Here is a 20,439-nt window from a genome sequence, read left to right on the forward strand (position 1 = left end):
AGCATGAAGGTTGATTGGCGCTCTCGTCACGGTTAGAGGTGTAATTTGACACTCAGGCGCATAAACACGAATGCTCTCCTGCCTGCCCTTTCTTGCACGTCGAGCTCACGGGATGAAAAAAGCAGAGAAAAAAATGCTGTTTGGTTGTAAGCCCTCCAGTGGAGGGAGGTTGAGAAACTACTGAGACAGGATTCAAGTCACCTGGGGCTAAAAACAAGAAAGAGGAAGCAAAGGAGGCAGGGACACACCGAGAGAGAGAGAGAGAGAGAGGGATGAAATAAATGATGCGAGTCTAAAAACAGCATTTTAAGTTATGATGAAGCAGCAGTTGTTTCAGTAAAACATGCTGATCGAGGAAGTTAAGTTTTGATAAATTGCTGTTGCTGTCATTCTAGAGGTATTTAATGCTTGAATCAGTGCTAGTTGGGGCTGCTGCTGAGCCTTCGCTGCACGTTGAGGCGCCTGACAACGGGACGCTGAGCGAACAGGAAGCAATCTGGGAGAACTGTGCCAAGAAAACAAAACCGGGTGGAAAGAAGGAAGGGGAAGGGGTGAAGGAAAACGTAGATGTTGACAGGTGATGGATTGATATCACACAGTAGGGCAAGGATTTAATCAAGTGTGTGTTTTGTGTACTACTAAGCCTGAATAAATGCTGGAGAAATTAAACCCGGAGGCTTTTAAGTTCAGAATACATAGTTAACAACACCATTAATTTAGTGTTACACCCCCTGTGGATCACTTTCCTTATTTATTTTAGCTTTATTTATTTTAGCATTCTGGTCTTCATTTCCCTCTTGGAACAATACACAAAAAATAACTTGTTGAATTAACATCAAAGACAGTTTTTTCTCTCTCTCTACTTTGAGTGTTAGGTTTTCTTTTTCAAAGCAAACTAATAGTCTTAAAGTGCTTACAAGCAACGAATCTGGTTTTACTTTGGTGGTTTATGTACGTTTTACTTTGGGTCATATATCTATTAAGAAACTGCCTGTTTGAATTTTGTCGTCTATTAACATAAAACACTTTCATGAAAGAAAATGAAGGTTTTCATATAAACAAGTATTTTGTGTTACCTAGCTAGACGTCTTGAGGGAGTAAAAACAAATAACTGAAAACAAGACTGATGTGAATCTCAGAGGCATTTTGTTTTTAGCATATAAAAAAAAAATCCAATGTCAAACTGAAACATTAGTAGGGATTCACATGGAGTAAGTTGTTAATATTGTGGGCAAAAAATTAATATCAAAACATTGTGGCATTTCTTCTCTAAAAAGGCCTGTTTTGCAAGTTGAGTTTATATCAGCATGTGAATTTGCGTAGTGATCGAAGTTGCTAAGATGCTTTTATTTTCATCCCCGCATGTGAAGACTCTTATTTTGAAGTAGAAAAGGAAATAGCTCTTGAGTTGAGTACTTGTATCCACATTATTCCCAGCCCCCATGAGGCTTTGTGTGATTTATGGGCGCGTCTTTCTCCGCTAACCGGAACCGCCATTTGTTTACATGTTAGCAACTTGCTAACCGGCTTTCCTCAGAGGTTTTAGGCTATAAAATATGTGGGATCAAAATCGGTACCAGAATATGAAGTAACACACCTGTAATTCACACTGAACAAAGGATCTCTACAGAATGTTGGATAAATAAATTCATTCAAAAATAAAGTGTTGAGGGCGTGCTGTGGTGGCGTAGGGGATAGCACGACCCACATTTGGAGGCCTTGAGTCCTCGACACGGCGGTTGCGGGTTCGATTCCCAGACCTGACCGATGTTTGCCGCATGTCTTCCCCCTCTCCTTCCCCCTTTCCTGTCAGTCTATTGTCATATAAGGGACACTAGAGCCCACAAAAAGACCCCCTGGTGGGGAAAAAAACAAAACAAAATAAAAATAAAGTGTTGAAATATTTCTTTGTGAAGTTGGTGACGAGTGAACCAGAGCAGCTCAGCAGTGGCTTTTTAAAGTCTTTGTTTAATGGAACAGAAGATTCCCTTAAACATGTTGCACAGCAATAAAGACATAATCTCAATCCAATGCAGACCTTAGAAATACTCTGATCAAGTGGACTGCTTCCTCTGGACACTTTCCCTTCAAACTGTCCTGCACGACCCCAGGCTTCAAAGGAACGTCCGCCTGGAATTACAAGATCTAATATTTCAGAATAACTGGATTCATGTGAAGAATCTTGCGATTTCTGAGGGTCGGGGAATAAATCTCAATGTCAGCAATGCTCTGATCTCTTTAACTCAACCATATTTTCAAAGCCTTCCTTTAAACTGTCCCAGGCATTTGATATCCTCTCTGTGTAGATCACACTCAGATGCAGCATTTTAAAAGATCAGAAAAAGTCGTTTTGCTTCAGCTATGGAAACCGAATCGTCAGATCTCAATGCTGAGAATTAATCATTATGTATTAGTTTTTTGTCGTAATGAATCCTATTCAAATTGATAGTGAGGTCTTGGCCCGGCGTGATAACAAATTTTAATGTGCAATAAATGATTGTGATAAACGATAATATTGTCATTTTTACACCATTTTCAATAACAATGGCATATTATTGCAAGTATACCCACTCAAAGGTGAAAAAAAACAACTTAATTTACCAAAGGAAATTTAGCTTTATCTAGTATAAACATGGAAGACAGCAATATAAGACATAAGAGACAAAATGATAATCGATGTTGCATTTTAAGAAATACTAATCATTCAGCTTAGACAGAAAGAACAAGCAAAAGTTACAGGATAAAAAAAAAAAAAAGAAACGCAAACTATTTCATACTAGTTGTCAAACGTTTGCAGGGCTTTTCAAAATGGCGGCTTTTTGACGATATTAAAGGGGGTTATCTGATTTATCGCTAGTGAGATCAATGAAAAACAGGATAATCGGCCTGTTTGAGTTCTGCTCCTTTCATTTGCTCTTTTGTTTTCCGAGTATCGACTCTGTCATCTATTGTCGGGCACTTCGCACGAATAATCACTGCCACGTCCATGACCTGCTTTGTGTTTGCCTTTTTTTTTTTTCCCTTTTTGCACATTGTTCTTGTTGATGCGTTATTGTTGACACTTCAGCAAGTTAGTCATCTTCTACATTTGGCAATGAATTTCACGGACCAGCCCATCTGTGCCGACAGCCGCCATCATTGAAACGTGGGTTTCATCAGCACAGATTTTGAACGTCTAACAAATATGTATAACCTTTGTGAGTTTTTCTTGTTGTTATCGGTTCCTGTTTTGCCGTCTTGTCTTTGAACTCCGTCCTTTGTGATGCTCTTGGTCTTGAACTTTTCCAGCAGCGGTAGAAAGCGCTCTCTTGTCTCTCTCTGAAGCTTTTGATTCAGCTCTTAGGTAATGCTTTTCAGCACTGTGTCAAAGATTTTCAGTTCCAAACAAGCATATTTACAGAGACTTTTCTCTAAGGTTTGTCCTTAAATAATTCCCCTCCCTCAACACATTTCTTTAGCCTTTGTCTACAAAAGAAGAACTCCTTGTGTTTGATGATTGAATGACTCATCCGGGAGCGTCAGCCGGAATGATGCTTCTGCTGCTGCTGTCCTAATTTAGACTTTGTGAAAAGGCTGCAATGTTCATATTAACTGTGATCACATCTTTTACTTTCAGCTCTCACTTTTGATATGGTACAGTTCCAATTTTTAATGAATTATTTGAATGCCCCGTTTCATGTTGTCTGTCCCTCATATATCCTTGTTAGTGCAGTGATGCAACAGAATATGGTAGGAGGGGGGGAAAGTGAAAAGTCTTCATTCTTCATGGAAGTGTAAAATAATCTTTTTGAAAATGTTTCTCCTTTTGAGTTTAATTTTAACAACAACAAAAAGAAGAAGACCCTGTTCATACAAGCTAAATAATGTGTGCGGAAATATTCAAAGGGACAATAATGTGTATTTCCCAAGCACATTGTGACATTTTATAGTACATACATAAAGAATCTGTATAAATCAAACATGACTTAAAAGAAATTTGACTTTGTAATTTGACACCTTGAAATTGGCCTTTGTGCCTTTAAGTAGCTCCTCTGTTTCTGGAAGCTCTTTCACATTGAACAGAGTGGGTAGAATAATGTAGGTTCTGTTTTTGGAAACCTTTTTCATCCGGAATAAGAACCGTTAATAAACTGTTGTTAAAAACCCTAAATCAAGGTAACAGTAGCTGTGTTTCCACTACAAATGTGCACAAAACTTTGCTGATATAAGTTTGTTTGTGCAGTAACTCGTCAAAAGCGTCCTCCTACCACCCCTACCACTTCCTGTCATCTTCTTTGTCTTTTCTGCCAGTGGTATCCTCCAGTTGTTGATCATATGACTCATGCGTTGTGATGAAAGCCACAAATTTTTATACAGCTGAAAACCAACCTCATCCCAACACCAAAACTTTTTTGAAATTGACGCGTTCCCATTAAATTTATTTCCGTAATCCTAATTTCAGCTAGAGATGTTCTTAATGATGGTTTATATCCTGACCACCACAACCCCATGTATGCATAACGCCGTGCTAGAGAAGGCAGCTTCCGTGGCCACAGACTGTCATCTCATTAACCAGGGGCCACAAAATGAAGGAGCTCTGCTGCAAATAATACCACTCCTTTTTTTTCCACTTTAGCAAATATACGGTGTGACCGGGGTCCTTGGATCCTCGGCATCCTTGTCAGCTATCCAGTTACACACAGCTACAGTGTGCGGCTGTGTGCAGTGAACTGTGCATGTTCCATGCGCAGACTGCGAAAACACTTTTTCTCTCGGGAGCACGATGAAGTAGCTGTCTGTCTAGCTATCCAGGCAGCTATAAATATTTATAAATAGGGATTAATTCAGGTTCAACTCTAGCCTTTGAACTGATTCCTTTTTGCTGATATGTAGCATGTCGGTCAAAGAAAGAAAGGGAACAAAAATAAAAAATAAAAAAATCTCCATCCAGATTTCTTCCCCATTGGCCGTGATGCAGTCGTACACTTCAGGAGTCTGCGCCTATTAATTTCCTCCCAAGCAGTCCCACATCACCTGGGAAGCACCTGTTGGTTGTAGGCTGATGTGACACATTAGCATGCGGCGGTTTCGCTCGCGGGATACTGATGTGGACTGTCATCAAGCGGTTTTGTGGGCTGCGGCGCCTGAATGAGGCCCTTTTTAGTGATTTACATTCAAACTGCCAGATGCCTGACGCCCGGGGAATCGTCTCTTATTCTAACACCATGAGAAGAAACGCAGCATGTCTGTGCCGTACGCGCGTTTGCTGGCGAGTTTATCATGCGGGCTGGTTTCAATAACGATGCCTCCGCCAGCTTTTCGTTTGGGCCCTTCTGATTACACAGAATGGCGTGATGGTGTGAGGGGAAAACAGAAAAAGAAACAAAACCTCACCCGAGAGGGAATTTGTATGATTTGTTTGAATATTTACTCCCACTGCTATGTGTTGTTTTCAATTTGTGTCTAATAAAGTGTAGGTCTTCTTTTTTTTCTTTTTTCTTTTTTGGGTAAAGAACCGGACTGGCTCGTAGTCATAAATCAAAGAAACGCGGCGCGGACAGCTCAGCTGCTGGATGATGTAATTTTCCATCACTTTTTAGACTTGTGTAAAATTGCTTCGTCTGTCTTCGGGGAGCTCACAGGGTAATGTGCTGTCAGAGATAGAAAATCTGATAGGGTGCTGAGGGAGCTGAGGAGGGAATAACAATGTCAGGATTTTTGTTTATCATCGCGTTGAACATGAAGAGCAGAGATGTACAGCAACACACACTGTAATTGCTACACCAGCGTTGCCCCGTATATTATGTCAGATGTGCAGGAGAGACTTTATTTCATTGGAGATACAGTTGTGCTGATAGATGTAGGAAAACTGTTGATTGCATGTCATCCACACACACATATATTACGTCTTTCTATCCTCACCGGGACTTTCATTGCATTGACTTCCATTCCTTTTTCATTTCTAACACTGAACCTTACCCTAAAACTAACCATTACCAGTGCATACCTTAAAACCTAAAGCTAACCTACACTAGTCAGACTTTGGTCCTAATCTTAACCCCAAATAAGAATCCTCCACCTGAGCTGTGAATCTCTGCATCTCCTCCAGAGTTGGCATCTTATCAACTCAAGTGGACAGGTTTGCACTCATGCCAGACTGTCTGTTTTCACCTGATGTCCAAAACATGCGATCTTGTTTCATAACCCAGTCCTGCTTTAAACTTTATTAAAACTTCATCTCAGACTCATTTGGTTTGTTCCTTGGTCCTCATGAGGATCTTTGGTCACTATTTTCTCCAACAAATGGCAGAACAGTCTCTTGAGGTGACTCAGGAAGGCAACCGTTTGTGCTTTTCATGTGGAAACAGCTTCCAAAAGTGTTCATATTTTTCCTTCAAATTCATAATTGACATGACATTTATAGTTTTCAAACCCTTGTAAAGTGCAGCGACAATTGATCGGTGCATCACTCCACAAAAGCTGCTACCGTGAAACCACATTAAATCAGGTTAGCATAAGTTTGCCGCCGGCTTGCACAGCCTGTCACACTCACCGTTGTTGTCTGGAGAGAAGTGAGTAGCTGTCCGCACGTCTTCTTCAGCACAGCAGGGAAAGTTACCCTTTAAAGTTTTGCTGGGTATCTGTAATGTGAAGATGTTCTGATTAGCAATAGTCTCTCTGTACGCTAAGCTAACGCTGCGCTCGATGTAGCCCGTTTGACGCAGTTAGAAGCTCCAAACTCGGAATGTCTTCTCCATAAACAAAATGAAATATTTAGGCCATGTTCTTTGTGAAGTGGTAGTTTCCTGCTCACCCTGACAGCAGGACATCAGTAAATTAACTTGCGGAATAATCTCAGCTCAGATCAGCAAACGTCTCTCTGTGAAAAAGGCTCTGAGTTCCCTTTGAGTGTTAATATGTATCTCCTGGAGGCCATTTGCTCTCCCTTCATCCCAATCGCGTCGATAGCCTTGACGCGACTGTTTCCAACCCTTTCCACGAACGGATTTAATTTGTTTCAAATCCATCATTAACCAAAAGTGGGACCTTGCCTCAGTGAGTTATCCTTCCTGTGTTCTCTTGTTCATTTTACATGTCCTCAAGTTAATTCCAGTCCTAATTAACTACCTTTGAAAGGAATCTGTGCGATAATTACCACAAGGAGGTGGAACGGAAGCAATCACACTCTGCACAATTTATTCCCCCACCGCAGGGAAAACCCTGCAGAGTCACCCGCTGATTTCCGACTTTTTCTTCTTCTTTTTTTTCCCTCCTTTCTTCCCTTGTCCTGAGAATCACCTTCACCGCTCACTTTCAATCGTGTGGAAGCAGAGACACAAACAATCAGGTGGCTCCAGACAAACACCCCTGCTGCTTCGCTCACTGGCTTCAGTCTATTTGCAGAAATACATTTTGGAATCGGCAGAAACTTCAATAGAGTTTAATAAAGCGAACAAAGCGGTATCTCCTGCAGCACTGAAGGAAGAAGTGGTGCACGAGAAGCAACATATTTAAGGTAATTTTGGTTAGACCATATTCCAAATTCAATTCTGTTGACGGGAATATCATAAGTTCTCGACCTTACATAATAGAAAAATCTAAGTAGGCTGAAAATGACAATTATTTACCTTTGTAACCTTATGTTTTCGTCATCTACGCCCCCAAAGTGTGTATGCAAACTTCTGATTGAATCTTTGGATTCTTTGTAAAAATGGAGAAGAAATGTGCTTTAGAAACATTTAGTTTTCTAGCCTGAGCTATAAGAAAATATTGGGACTTTAATACACTGATACTTGAAGGAAGTGATAGTAGATGAATGAGTATTCTAACTTTAATCTTTTCAAGAGCTTAGAGGAAGCTATGAAACATCTATCAACTTAAAAAATGTTATCTTCGAAGATAAAGCAGATGAGCTTATCTCGCCTTATCCGCCATCGTTTCTCAGATAACTATAACTTCTGGCTTATGTGAAACAATGGCAGATACTTTTCTCTTTTTTTATTGCTCTGCTGTAATTTCAGCGACAGAGAGGTGTGGATTCCCTCTCTTCAGCTTTTATTTTTCATGCCCTTGCATCGGAGCTGTCTGTAAATGCATCAGCATGGGGTTGCACACCCTGAAGGGAGCCTTTAACTGTGGAGTGTCATAAAGTTAGGACCCATCTCTCACCCACAACGCATCCAAACGCAAATACAATCTATAATTTAGAGGCTGCGTGTTTCATGTGTATACTAGATTTTGAAATGTCAAACAATACATTTAGATGAGCCGGGTTTTTTAATCAAACTGTAGCCCGTTCATTTTTAGACTGGGATGTCTATCAAACAGCAGGGAGTAGCACATTAAACATCAGCACAAAACTTTCAAAATCTCCTTGTTTTTTGTGAAACTCAAATACGTTTCCAGCGATGCAAAGGATGCCTCCATTACAAGTTAAACCTTTTAGCCGTAGTGTCAAAAATCAAATGTTCAGACGTCTACCCTGCAGTCAAAACATCAAAACAGAATCTGTGTGGAAGGTAATTTATTGCCCAGAAGTAAAGTTGTTCTTTCTATCAGTTATAGTCTAGCTGACGCTCAGTCAAGAATGGCAATGCCAGGAAGTGCGGCACCAGCTAGTTGATGCCAGCAGGTTCAGCCTAAAGCAGGTAACATGAGGCCACACGGTTTAAACCAGCCACACTTTGGTGTTTAACTTCCTGTCTGTAATTCCTTTTAATGTCCCTTTGTCGATTCAGTTTTATGACAAACATTTTAACATCTATTTTAAAGTTTTAGTTAGAGGCAATTCAGAATGGCTTTACATATCTAAACAATTACCTCAATAGGTACTTTCCCTGGTAGTTACTATTACAATATAGTTGCTCAGTTACTAAGTTAATATTTTGGAAAAAGTATGTTTTAAAAGCAGCTTACTCAACACTGCTGACCAATCAGACAGTGTACATCTTAACAGAAACATAGAAAGTTTTTTTCCTCTCGTGATGGGATTAAGATTTATTTTTTTTTTTTGCAGAAAAGCAACATTAGCTGCGTTTCCATCACAAATGTGCACAGAACTTTATCAGTTTTTCCATTAAATAAGAAATACAATTAAAATCACATGTGAATAAGTTTGCTCATGCGTTGTCATTAAAAAGCACGATCCTCCAACTACTTCCTGTCGTCTTCTTTGTGGTTTGCGCCAGCGGCAACATCCGGCTGTTGATCATGTGACTTGGGTGATACAAAAAAGGTGTTTCCATTGCAGTTTTGCAAAATGACCCGAGTTCATTTCTATTGCCAAAACTTTTTATCAAAAAATGAGGTTTTTTTACGCAAATGTATTTTTGAAATGTCAAATTGCGCAATTGTTCGGTCAATAGAAAGGCATCTTCAGAGCAGTAGGAAAGAAAGATGCTTGGTGTTTGGAGATACACGGATGAACCTTTGATTTAGTGACAAAGTTCAGAAAAACTAGGATGTTGTTTATTATTTATTTGACTGGCCAATCAAATACCATAAGCTAAATATCAAACAATTTTCTAAATAACACACTTCAGTGGTCTCCATAGGGATCTTGCTACAAACCAGTATCTAAATTTGTACAACACGTTTTGTTTTTCTCCTGCAGTGAATTGTTGATTCTGTCATAATTAAAGAGTCTCGCCTATCTGTGCTTCAAATGGCAATGCGGCGGCTCACAAAAGTTTCTGAGCAACGAGAACAGCGAGAGGCCCCACAACAGACGGCGTGGCTCCCTGAGAACCCTGAACTCATCATCTCAGTGTCAAACTGGGGTTACATAAAGAGACGGAGGCAACCGAGAGCACAAAGAGAACCATGACAGGTTTTCTAAGATGGTTTAAATTGGCTACATATCTCATACTTTGAGAAATAGACTGTTAAAAAAACTTTTAGTTTTTACAGCTTTGTTCACTGATTCATTAAAACTTTAAGTTGTCCCCAGTTGGACAAATCAAGCCTAGATCAACTTGGTTAAAATTCGTTTCCACTGTTTTATTGGTAATGTTCTGCAGTCTTTAAAACAAATAACAAGGTAGTTTCTAAATTTCAAACCTGAGGCACCCAACCACTGGAAAACATTCAACAACCTTGGCAGAGTAAACTACCAAAAGGCAGACAGCTGCTCTGTGAGCCAAGGTCCCTGGTCTAATGAGAGGGAACCGACAGAACCTGGAGGACCGGCCCCAGCTGGTTCTGAAAAACTAAACAGCAACTGGAAGCACTCTTCCTGCTCATCTATGGATAAGGATGCTTCCTGGTCGTCTCTAACCTGGAATGTCTTCCTTCACTGAACTTTTCAGTCCTTCCCAGAATCTCCTTGAAGTCACGATGAACGTCAAGAAAATCCAAACTATGTGGGAAATACTTTGTGATCGCTTGAGTTCCAGAGAGAGAGAACGACTTAAAGTGTTTAAGCGATCAATTTTGATCACCCCAAAAAAACTGTATTAGAAACATTAGACAGATGTTTAAAGACTTTTACAAAACTATTCTAAATAGGAATGATTATTGAAACATAACTGTAATTAAATTAAACTTTTATGAGCTTTAAATCATGTTATAAGGTTATTCCATTGTCAAAAACATATGTGGAGTGTTGCTTTGATTCTTTCATGCATGTTTGAAAAATCCTTCAATTTCCTGACGCAAAATGTTCAAAATGGCTGGAGGGACCGAACACCCCCTTTGAGGATGAAGCTCAGCTCCTTCAGACTAGCCAGCAGCAATTAGCAAACACCTGGTTGAACTGCTGAACTCAGTATATGAGCTGCTTCTCTGGTAAAAACGTTGTTAAATGGTTAACAGAGGAGAAATGTTTTGTCAAGACGTAGATTCAGAAAGAGCAGGAGTTTGTTAAAGAGACATTGGCCCAATTTCAAGGGATTTGTTTGAGTCACCTTTGACATGTAGAGCATTTTTAACATGGTTAACACAATCTGAACATGACATGTGTACTTTATTGTGCTGTAAAATGGCACTCTGTGGCAGGAAAATACATACTACCCCATTAAGTGTTCAATAAATTGCCATAGCTAATGACTCACCATTAATTAGGCTTATTACGTCTGTATATACATGCCGTCTGTGCATTGTTTGCAAGCTTTAAAGAGACATATTCCTTATCTTTGTGCTTTTCCACTCTGGAAAACTTAACAATTGTAACTGCAAGTCTCCAGTCAGGGTTCAAAGAATACTCCACTCTGATTATAACTTTTTCTTTTCGCGTCTTACTTTGAAAAACAAATAATAAACCTCCCATTGGTTTTATTTTTCCATTCCAAATGCAATGTAGTGTGTACAAAACAGCTGTTGTTTTTATTTTATTTTATTTTATTTTATTTGAAAATATAAAGAGAAATATATATATTCTCTGTATATTTGAATTTAAAGAAAATGTAATAATATTCTCTTTCTGGAAATCAGAGAATATGTCGTCTTCTCTTGTACAATTTGCTGATTTCACTTGTACTTGCCAGTATTAGTTGCTCAACAACACAGTGGGTGTTGAGTCCAACATTCCCTGTAACAAAGACCGAACATTTTTCCTTTCAAAGTAATAAGAAAAAAAATCATGGTTAACACAATCGTTGTTGCATAAATTGGTTATTAAACCGTTGAAGTCAATTAGATATTCTAATCCTTTTGTCCCAAAGTAATGGACTCTTTGTTTTAGTTTGAATTCTTGTTGTAAACAATAAAATGAACGCTGCAGCCAGCGACTCATCCGTTATAAATGGCTCAGGTTTATTTGAAGTCATGGTGCGGCCGAATCTATTGGCCGGATAGATTTTCAGGGAAGATGAGACAAGAAGGAGGCAGGAAAAGGTTGAACTCTGGCTCATTACATTTTCTTGTTCCAGCCAAAAGAATCAAAGTTAGTGTAATGGAGAGGAACTTTGCTCTGCGATAGACATTTCTGGAGGGGACGAGACGTTCAGTGTGGAAATCCATTCTGTGCAGAGGAAGCCTCTCAGATGATAAAACTCCTCCAGGATGCTCCTGGGCTTTTCCATCACCGAGGCAACATAAATGTAATTTTTAAGATGTTCTCAACTCTAGAAGTCCAATTGGCCCTTCACTTTTTTTTTTTTTCCATCTTTGATTTTTTTTTTAAGATTCACCTTGCGAGGAATTGTGTGAGAGATTCTTGTGCAGTTGTGAGGAGGTGTGCTTAAAATGAAGCCAGTGATTCCCTGAGGACTTATCGATCTCACTCCGAAGTGGTTTTCATTCTTCTGATGTCGTACGATAAAGCCAAACGTGGAATTTCCTAATTTGTTGAATGCATAATCTTTTTCGAGGCCCAGCATGTTTTCCTAGATAACTCTTCGACTTCTCATGTGGTAATATTTATGTGTGAGCTCTGCGGCGGCGTGGGCGGGCCCGAGGCTTCAGCTGAGATTTAGAGCCGCGGTGTGCCTTTAGTCCCCAGTGGTTGGGTAGGTAGTCACCCGGTGAAAACCTGCTCTCTGCTGTGCACATCTCTCTAATAAAGAGAGCGCTGAGGTATGAAAGGCCCCGCAATGACAGCAAATGTTGTGAATAAATTGTTGCTCACACGTCTTACTTAATCACTCCCCAACTCACCGTGCCACTGTGGTTCCGTAATTTGAAATGACGGGCTCTTGATTACTATTTACAGTGCTGTCAAGGTGAGGGAAGCGATTCAACATGGTGGGTAAACAGATTCGCTGCCACTTTTCCACCAGATCTGCCGTTGTTGACTTTACATCCACTTGCTGTTTCCAAGGCCCCTCGTCGCTTCTTTCTCTTACTCGTCTGTGAAGACCTGGGAGCCGCAAGTCGCTTTTGAAACAGCGGCGAGAGAAATGTAGACCGGATCTCACCGGCTGACAGTGACTCGCAGCCTTTTTTGGAATTTTCTTTGCATTTTGATAAAAATTGGTAAGTTAGAAAGTCATGCTTGATATCGGTGAACATGTGTGAAGCTTCAGGGTCCATTAACACCAGCCACTTTAATCAAACTCTACTTGGTTTGTCTAGAACGTCCGGTTTGTTGAAGGAAGTGCGAACATGCAATCAAACTCTTGATGTGGACCAAAAAGGCGAACTGTACTCCGTCCAAGAACCTCTGTTTATGTTCGGTTGAATTGAACTCTGGTGCGGTTTAAAGGGATATGTGGATGTAAGCGGACCTGAGAGCGCTCCAAGAGCAGGAAATGGATTATAGCACAGGGCTTTCTGGGTGAATGCAATCCAAACAAACATGTGGGTCTAATGTTCGCACGAGAAATGACTGGTCTTTTTTTTTCACTAAAGACAAAAAAAGAAATCCTACAACCGCTAAAATCTGCGCTTCCTGTTAGCCAAGTACAGCATAATAGCAGCACTGATACAACTTCTACACCTTGAAGCCTGTCTGCTACACAGTCTTACGTTAGCTAAACAGATCAATATGCAACATGTACTGTATCTGACATACACTAAAGATTTTATTTTAGCAGAAAAGGCTTTGGACTAAACTGTTACTCCTGTTAGCCTCTCTAGCACCAAGTACAGCTGGTCAATCAACCATCGCTGTGTTCAGGGAAGCGCTGATTAATAATCCAGAAATAAACATCAAATAGAACAAATATGTTTCATAAACTTTTAACAAACAAATGGCTTCTTTACCTTAACAGAGCTCTTTGGTTCCTCATATCAGTCTGTAGCTTCTCATATTGAGGTCATCAAACCACATTTCAGATCTATCATAACTGACCGACTGACACCTGCTGGCCTCAGGTTTGCAACCAGCGTGTGACTGAGAAACCAGTAACCTCCTCCCAGATGATGACATGAACTTGTTATTTCCTCTGTCCATTATAGTAGCTGATATATTGTGAAAATCCGGTAGAAATGATGCACTAATGGAGTCATGTTTACATAGAAACAATGCGCTACGAGGCTTTGCTTGTGAGACTTGCGGTCACGTGGGTCAGTTGTGCAGAGCTTGGTAAGGTCCATTGTCCATGTACGTTTATATTTCTGCGCTAAAGTTTGATGTGTTCAGGTAGAGCTTTAGTTCTCATCCAAAAATCTGCTAAAGCCATTCTGTTAGTGTCTGACACAGTAAAACCACTTACAGGATTTAAAAACATGAGCCACTGTGCTTTTATTCTGCGTACACTAAAGCTTTTGATAATATTTTTCAGACCACTATGAATTCCACATTCAACATGTCGCTGTGTTCGTCTGTAGTAACTGGGTCAAACGCCGGCGCTATCTTGTGATGATGTAATGAGGGTAAGTCAAAGAGTAAATAAGCTCAATACACAGACGCAGCAGAAGGAGAGGAAGCTGGTTCTGATGAAGGTCTGCAGCCCTATTTTTTGAGCTGTAAGAGATCTGAGTTGTTTGTTTCAGAGTAACTGAAGATAAGATTTGCTTCCGCACATTTCACAGCTCAGAGTTCATCCACCATTTCACATATTTGTCACCTTTTGACCTTTAGCTTGTAATGTTTTGGCTCATTGGTGCCAGTTGATCCAGAGATGTCAGTGAACTGAGGCATGGTCGTACGCTTCTGCTGTTGTGGTGGCTAGAAGGTCCTAGTGGGAAATGTGGCTGCGTTTGCCATGCAAGATGTCATTTATTATGTCGGTATGCAATTCAGGTTTAAAAGTTTCTGAAGGTAAAATAGCAGAAATGTTTAATGTAAATGTGTCCTGTGGAAACTAAATAAAAGAAAATTTGCTTTTTCATTGTTATTGTAAAAGGAGGGGAAATATGGTTAATTATATGGCTACATAAGATCAATACTAGATAACACTGGATATTTTTATCATGTTTTATCACACCCACGCACACACACACACATATATATATATATATTAAATAAAGTTCGGTTTGTCTTTCTTTCTGCCTAAATATAATAGTTATTGTTTGCTTTCACCATTTAACTCCTCCTCCTTTGTGATATTTTTACTATTTATTAGGTTAATACATATATTTCTAATACGAAATATATTAAAACAAACTTTTCTTGATTGCAAGTTTTCACTGGAGCCCTCTGGCCAGTAAAAATGCACTTATAGATTCTATCAACTTCACACTTGGCACTTAAAAAAAAATTATTTTTCTTTTGACGCACACATAAAAAAATCTGAATAAATTTCTATGACAGCTTCAAATAATGCCACCTTATGTTACCTGACATGTGAAGTGTAAACTAAGTCAGAGTTTCTCTCCGCTCTTACAGGTCCCGTAGCCGTGATCAGTGGTGAGGAAGACTCTGCCAGCCCTCTTCATCACGTCAATCACGGGATCATCACGCCGTGTACTCTGGATGCGGGTCCTGACGCAGTCGTCATAGGAATGACTCGCATACCTGTGGTGGAAAACCCCCAGTACTTCAGGCACGGACACAACTGCAACAAGCCGACCACTCGTAAGTCCGTCTGGTGGACTCTAATCCAATCCAATCCTTAACTCAAAAATAAATATTCCTTCATCTTGAACTGTTTGAGCAGATATCTCCACAAGAAAAGAGGACCTAGAAAAAAAACATGTCAGTAGACCAGACATTTTCATTGAAGCAAGCGATTGTTCTTTGTGGTTGTTTTGGTCATTCATTTTGAATATTACATCTTCCAGTTTGTGTTAAATGTTCGTTAGAAATTGAAGTTTATTGATCCTTGACAATGTGTTCTTACCCTTTTATGCCATTACCATCATGTTACTTGCATATGATCTCAAAGCAACAATATTATTGTATATTACAATAACCTCTGGGACAATTTATAATCCAGCGAAATTTGATGTGTGGTTTTGATTCATTGAGACTGCAACTGCACTTTTTAGATTTTCACTTCACTTCACAAGTAACTTCTATTTTCTATTGGCGTATGAAAGAAAAAAATCCAGATGAAACAAATATATATATATAATAATCATGAGAAGAATTGTAGAAAAATCTCCAGGGGTATGAAGGCGCTGTCTGTTTTACATCTGCTGGTCATCTGTCCCTAGTCGTCTATCAGCTGTGTGGGTGTGTGTGTGTGTGTGTGTGTGTGTTTGCTGTCCTTCCACATGGCCTGGTCCCAAAATGTAAAGGTCAAAAGATGGAGGGGTGTGGGGTCTTGGAGTTGCTGACCAAGCCACAATCAGTTTAAACAGAGCATAAATTCTGCTTTAGATGCAAAATGCATCACAGTGGCTCGTACTGTAGGTGTGCTGGTTTCGTTGAGGTGGCCTGTCTGCCTGCCAAACACTCGTCTGAGAGACACTTGGCTCGCACACATTCACAAACCTTAGCAAGACTAAATTGTACTGTCACATATCAGTTCATTTTGCAGAGCGTGATTATCATCCCAAGCCAGCCTAAAACAAGAAAACATCAGTTTAGTCTCAGCTGCAGCTGTGTGTCTGTGCTGCTGTGTGGCGTTGGCCTCGGTTGGAGAGGAGCCAGTTTATGCATTTGGGTGAAGACAACCTTCCCTGTTCCAGCGACTAGTGTTTATATACTCTCAGCCTCCCCGTCCCCAAATCACCCACCCTCCACTGGGACTCGTGTTCCAAGTTGGGGAAAAGACAAGACCACTTTAAGGCCTAATTACTCCCAATTAGATTGGCTGCTCAGGAGAATCAGCAGACAGCAACTGTTCCAGCAGCAACCCGCAGCCTCTCTGCTGCTCCTTCCAATCAAAGCGCCTGGACTTTAAGGGTAAAGACTCTCTCCTGCGGTCTGATCGCAGTAGGATTCTTTCTTTCCGTACCCGGCCCCTGTCCAGATTGGACCCGGCCCTATCTCAAAATGGCCGCATGTCACGCTAACAAAAGTCGGCCTCTGAGCGTGTAGCCAATGAGAAGAGAGGAAAACCCATTTAGAAGTGATAAATAAGTGACGGGTCTTATGTATTATGAATCGCATGAATTTTTAATGTCCTGCCGTTGACTGATTTATAACATCTCATGTCTCAGACAGGAGATCTGATTGTGGGGCTAATGAATAAATGGCGCTGGGTAGGAGTGAAACTTTCCCCCAGTAACTGTGTTCGCAGAATTAAAAGTCAGACCATGTGTGTTCAGTGCCTTAGCTTTGACCTGGGCCTTCTCTTTTCTTTTCTTTTTTTCTTGGATTTAATTCTACATGCATGCACATAAAAGGAAATTGTAGGAAATGAGCCCTGAATTCATCACAAGGTCATAATGGCCACTGCTTTCTGCCACTGGCTAAGAAAACATCATTCACTGAATACGAATGCCTTCTTCACCCTCAGGACATGCACACGAGGAAGGGAAGTTTCTCTGTGTATCCGTGTGTAAATGTGTGCTGTGTGGGTGTGCTGCTGAAAATCAGTCCGCGTCTATACAAGGATGTAGGCGTGCTGTCTGTGTGCCTGTAGGTATAAAATAAGGGGAGAAAAATGCTCTAATGTCACCTTACATTCCCTCACTACTTCTATGATTTGATGTGTCAGGTGTCCCTTTGGTTCTCATTGTCCTGCTGGCCTGGCTCAGCACCACTCGCTTGGATACAGTATGTGGACTAATACATAATGTATTCATTCATTTACTTGAAAGCTTCTTATCCTAGAGAATAGCGCGCTGCTAAAATATACACACAAACGCAGCGGGAGTTCAGATCGTACAGCTGTGACGCCTGTTTTTACCCGAGTCCATCAGGAGTTGGCTAATGCGATGGTCAGACTCTTGTTGCACTCTGACCATTTAAGAGATCAGCTCCTGGAATAACAATGAAGAGCTTAAAATGCTGCCGCTGCTGCTGCTGCTGCTGCTGCTGCTGCTGCTGCTGCCATCCCCTTTTAACATATATAACATATAGTTCAGTATTTTGGTCATCTGAAATGAGCCATTATCACCAGGCATTGTGTGGGATGTGTGTTGGTTGGCTGCCTGAGACTTGACTTGGACTTGTGGTTCAACGTTTCAAGACTTTGACACTTGTGAGCTAAAGACTCGAGACCTGAGTGACACTTGATGTCCGAGGCATGAGAGGAAGCTCAAACGCTTGAGGCCCAAGGATTGGAGTTGGCATAGTTACAAATATTTTCACCAGTTATTGGACATCACATGAAACCTGTTGGATCCTCACAGACTGAACTTGCCCATCTCTGGTCCGAAGACTCAAGACTTGACTTTGATATGTGGTCTAAAAACTGAAGACCTTCGGCTGAGGGACTAAAAACCAAACGTATCTGGATGGTTTTACGAAACTACACTTGATTTAGTCCTGAGGGGTATAAAACTTCCCAAGTTGTTTTGAAAACAAACTTGTATGCAGGCCACAGGTCACAGTTATTATCCAGTGATATTTGAGGATTGTGGGTTATCAACTGGTTAACATGCATAGATCTGCAATCTATTCACTCTAGCTTCATAAAAGTGTATATAATCAATATATCTGCCCATATTTTTCATTGAATATCATATAATATTCAGTTAAAAATAGTTAGTTTTGCTCATTAGACACTTATAAATTCCAAAAAAAAATAAAATAAAATAAGCATTTAAAACCTCAAAAAGCTATAATGCCATTAATTCATCTCTTTTCTGAACTATTGTGTTTGACGGTGGCTGTGATTAAAAGTTGTAAAAGGCCGTTTCTGGGGAAATGTTGCCGCATTAGCAAGATAAAAGCACAGAAGTCAAAGGACAATTCTTTAGCCTAATGATAGATCTATATCTAGCTAGATCTGCTGTCTCCCAGCAAATGTCTTTTGTTTTATCACACAGATTTTAATTACAGAGTTGTCCCATCCCTCTGGCGAGTATTACACAATAGCGTTTGATGCTGGAGTGTACCGTAAAGCTTTCCATTGTATCCGTTTTATTGGGGATATAACTCCTGGGCAGACCTCTCCTCTTTGTCCCCTTTTACTTCTGCTGAAACAGACACATAATTGGGCTCAAGGTGATGTTTTTGAAGATTTTAATGTTCCCAGTAGAGACAAAGAGTGACTAATGTGGCTGCCTGAAAGCTTTGTAAGTGAATGTAAATGGCCTCTAGATTGATTGAAAGGCAGTTTTTCATGTTCCAAGGCAATGATTCCATAAATTATGGTCTGATTACAATATATATATATATATATATATATATATATATATATATATATATATATAAGATGAAGGACCCAAAATCCTGGCTAGCTTTGAATTCAAACACTTTGTTGCCTAAAAAGTCCTGGGGTTTCCCAGAAAAGCTCAGACATTAATATGTTTATTTATCAACAGATGGCATAATATTGTCTTTCATTTTTAAATAAAAACTGTCATATTGCGTCACACACTTGTATAAGATGGTTGTTTTAAATTTGTTGTTTTAAACAGACGGTACACTAAAGGGGTGTTTTCCAAACTGTGAGGCTCATGTACCAAACCGTGAGTAAAGACAACACAAGTTCATCTACTTTTAGTTTTAAAGGGGCAGTGTTATGTTTCCAGGCACATAGTGCCATTTAGTAGCACAATCAACTAACAATGTTACCTTCAGCTGTTTTAAAAATTATATCAAATATGACTGAAAAGAAATTTTACTTTGTAATTTAACACCTTGAAATTGGGCCTCTGTCTCTTTAAAAACTCCTGCTCTTTCTGAAACTATGCCTTCAGTCATAAAACATAAAACTGAACTGATATGTGACAGTCATTACATCACTCCGCCATTAACCCTTTAACAACGTTTTTACCAGCGCTGCACTGGGAAGCAGCGTGTGTACCGTTCTGCCAGGTGTTTGCTAATTGCTGCTGGCTAGTCTGAAGGAGCTGAGTGGGAGAGTCGTGGGGGAGGGATGCTCCGTGAAGTGGAAGCTTGGAAACTGCAGCTCCAAAGATGAGCTGCGTCTTGAAGGCGGTGTTGGGGCCCACAGCCGTTTTCTATAGCTGAATGGTTGCCATGGGAGACTAAGGGATTTTTTTTTAAAACATGCATGAAAGAATCAAGGCAACACTGCAGGTATGTTTTTGATAAAGGAATAACAATACGATGTAAAGCTAAAAAAAAAAGATATATATATTTTTTACATGACTCTGCTCTTTCATTCAGTGTACAACACGGCATTCTTTTGTTTCGTTTTATGAACACAAAGACGTCCAAATTCAAACGTCTGTCACTTCCTAATGAGTGTGACAGAACAATGTCGGGCTGATCAGGCGGTTGAGATCCCAAAGGGTCGACCCCAACGTTTTCTCAGCTGTAGCATAAAACAGAGCTCAATCATCAACACCTCTCCCCATAAATCTTCCATAAAGCATTTTATATTTTTATAGAAACACAATTTACACTGTATCTGTGGGGACTGGCAGCTCGGGGGGGATAGCAGGCCTCATCTTCGCTAAGATGTCAAATATAGTTCGAGAAGACTTTTAAAGAAACTCCCTCGAGCAGCTAGTGTAAAGTACTTAGTGCCTAAATGTACTTAAAGCTTAAAGTTTAATCCAGCAATAACACTGGGGTTATGCTCAGGGACAAGCCGTTGCCAAAGGACCCCA

The 20,439-nt window shown here is 40.1% G+C and overlaps 1 protein-coding gene across 4 annotated transcripts in view; it reads left to right on the top strand.

Moving 5' to 3' along the window:
• ntrk3b (neurotrophic tyrosine kinase, receptor, type 3b) overlaps positions 1–20,439 on the top strand; it is a 272,404-nt gene that overhangs the window by 202,270 nt on the left and 49,695 nt on the right. For all 4 annotated transcript variants that reach the window (XM_044106543.1, XM_044106552.1, XM_044106561.1 and 1 more), the window contains one exon: positions 15,188–15,376. In XM_044106543.1, the coding sequence (XP_043962478.1) occupies positions 15,188–15,376 (189 nt within the window). The remainder of the gene's footprint in view (positions 1–15,187; positions 15,377–20,439) is intronic.

Source organism: Gambusia affinis, linkage group LG02, assembly GCF_019740435.1.
Source record: "Gambusia affinis linkage group LG02, SWU_Gaff_1.0, whole genome shotgun sequence".
Classification (NCBI taxonomy): Eukaryota; Metazoa; Chordata; class Actinopteri; order Cyprinodontiformes; family Poeciliidae; genus Gambusia; species Gambusia affinis.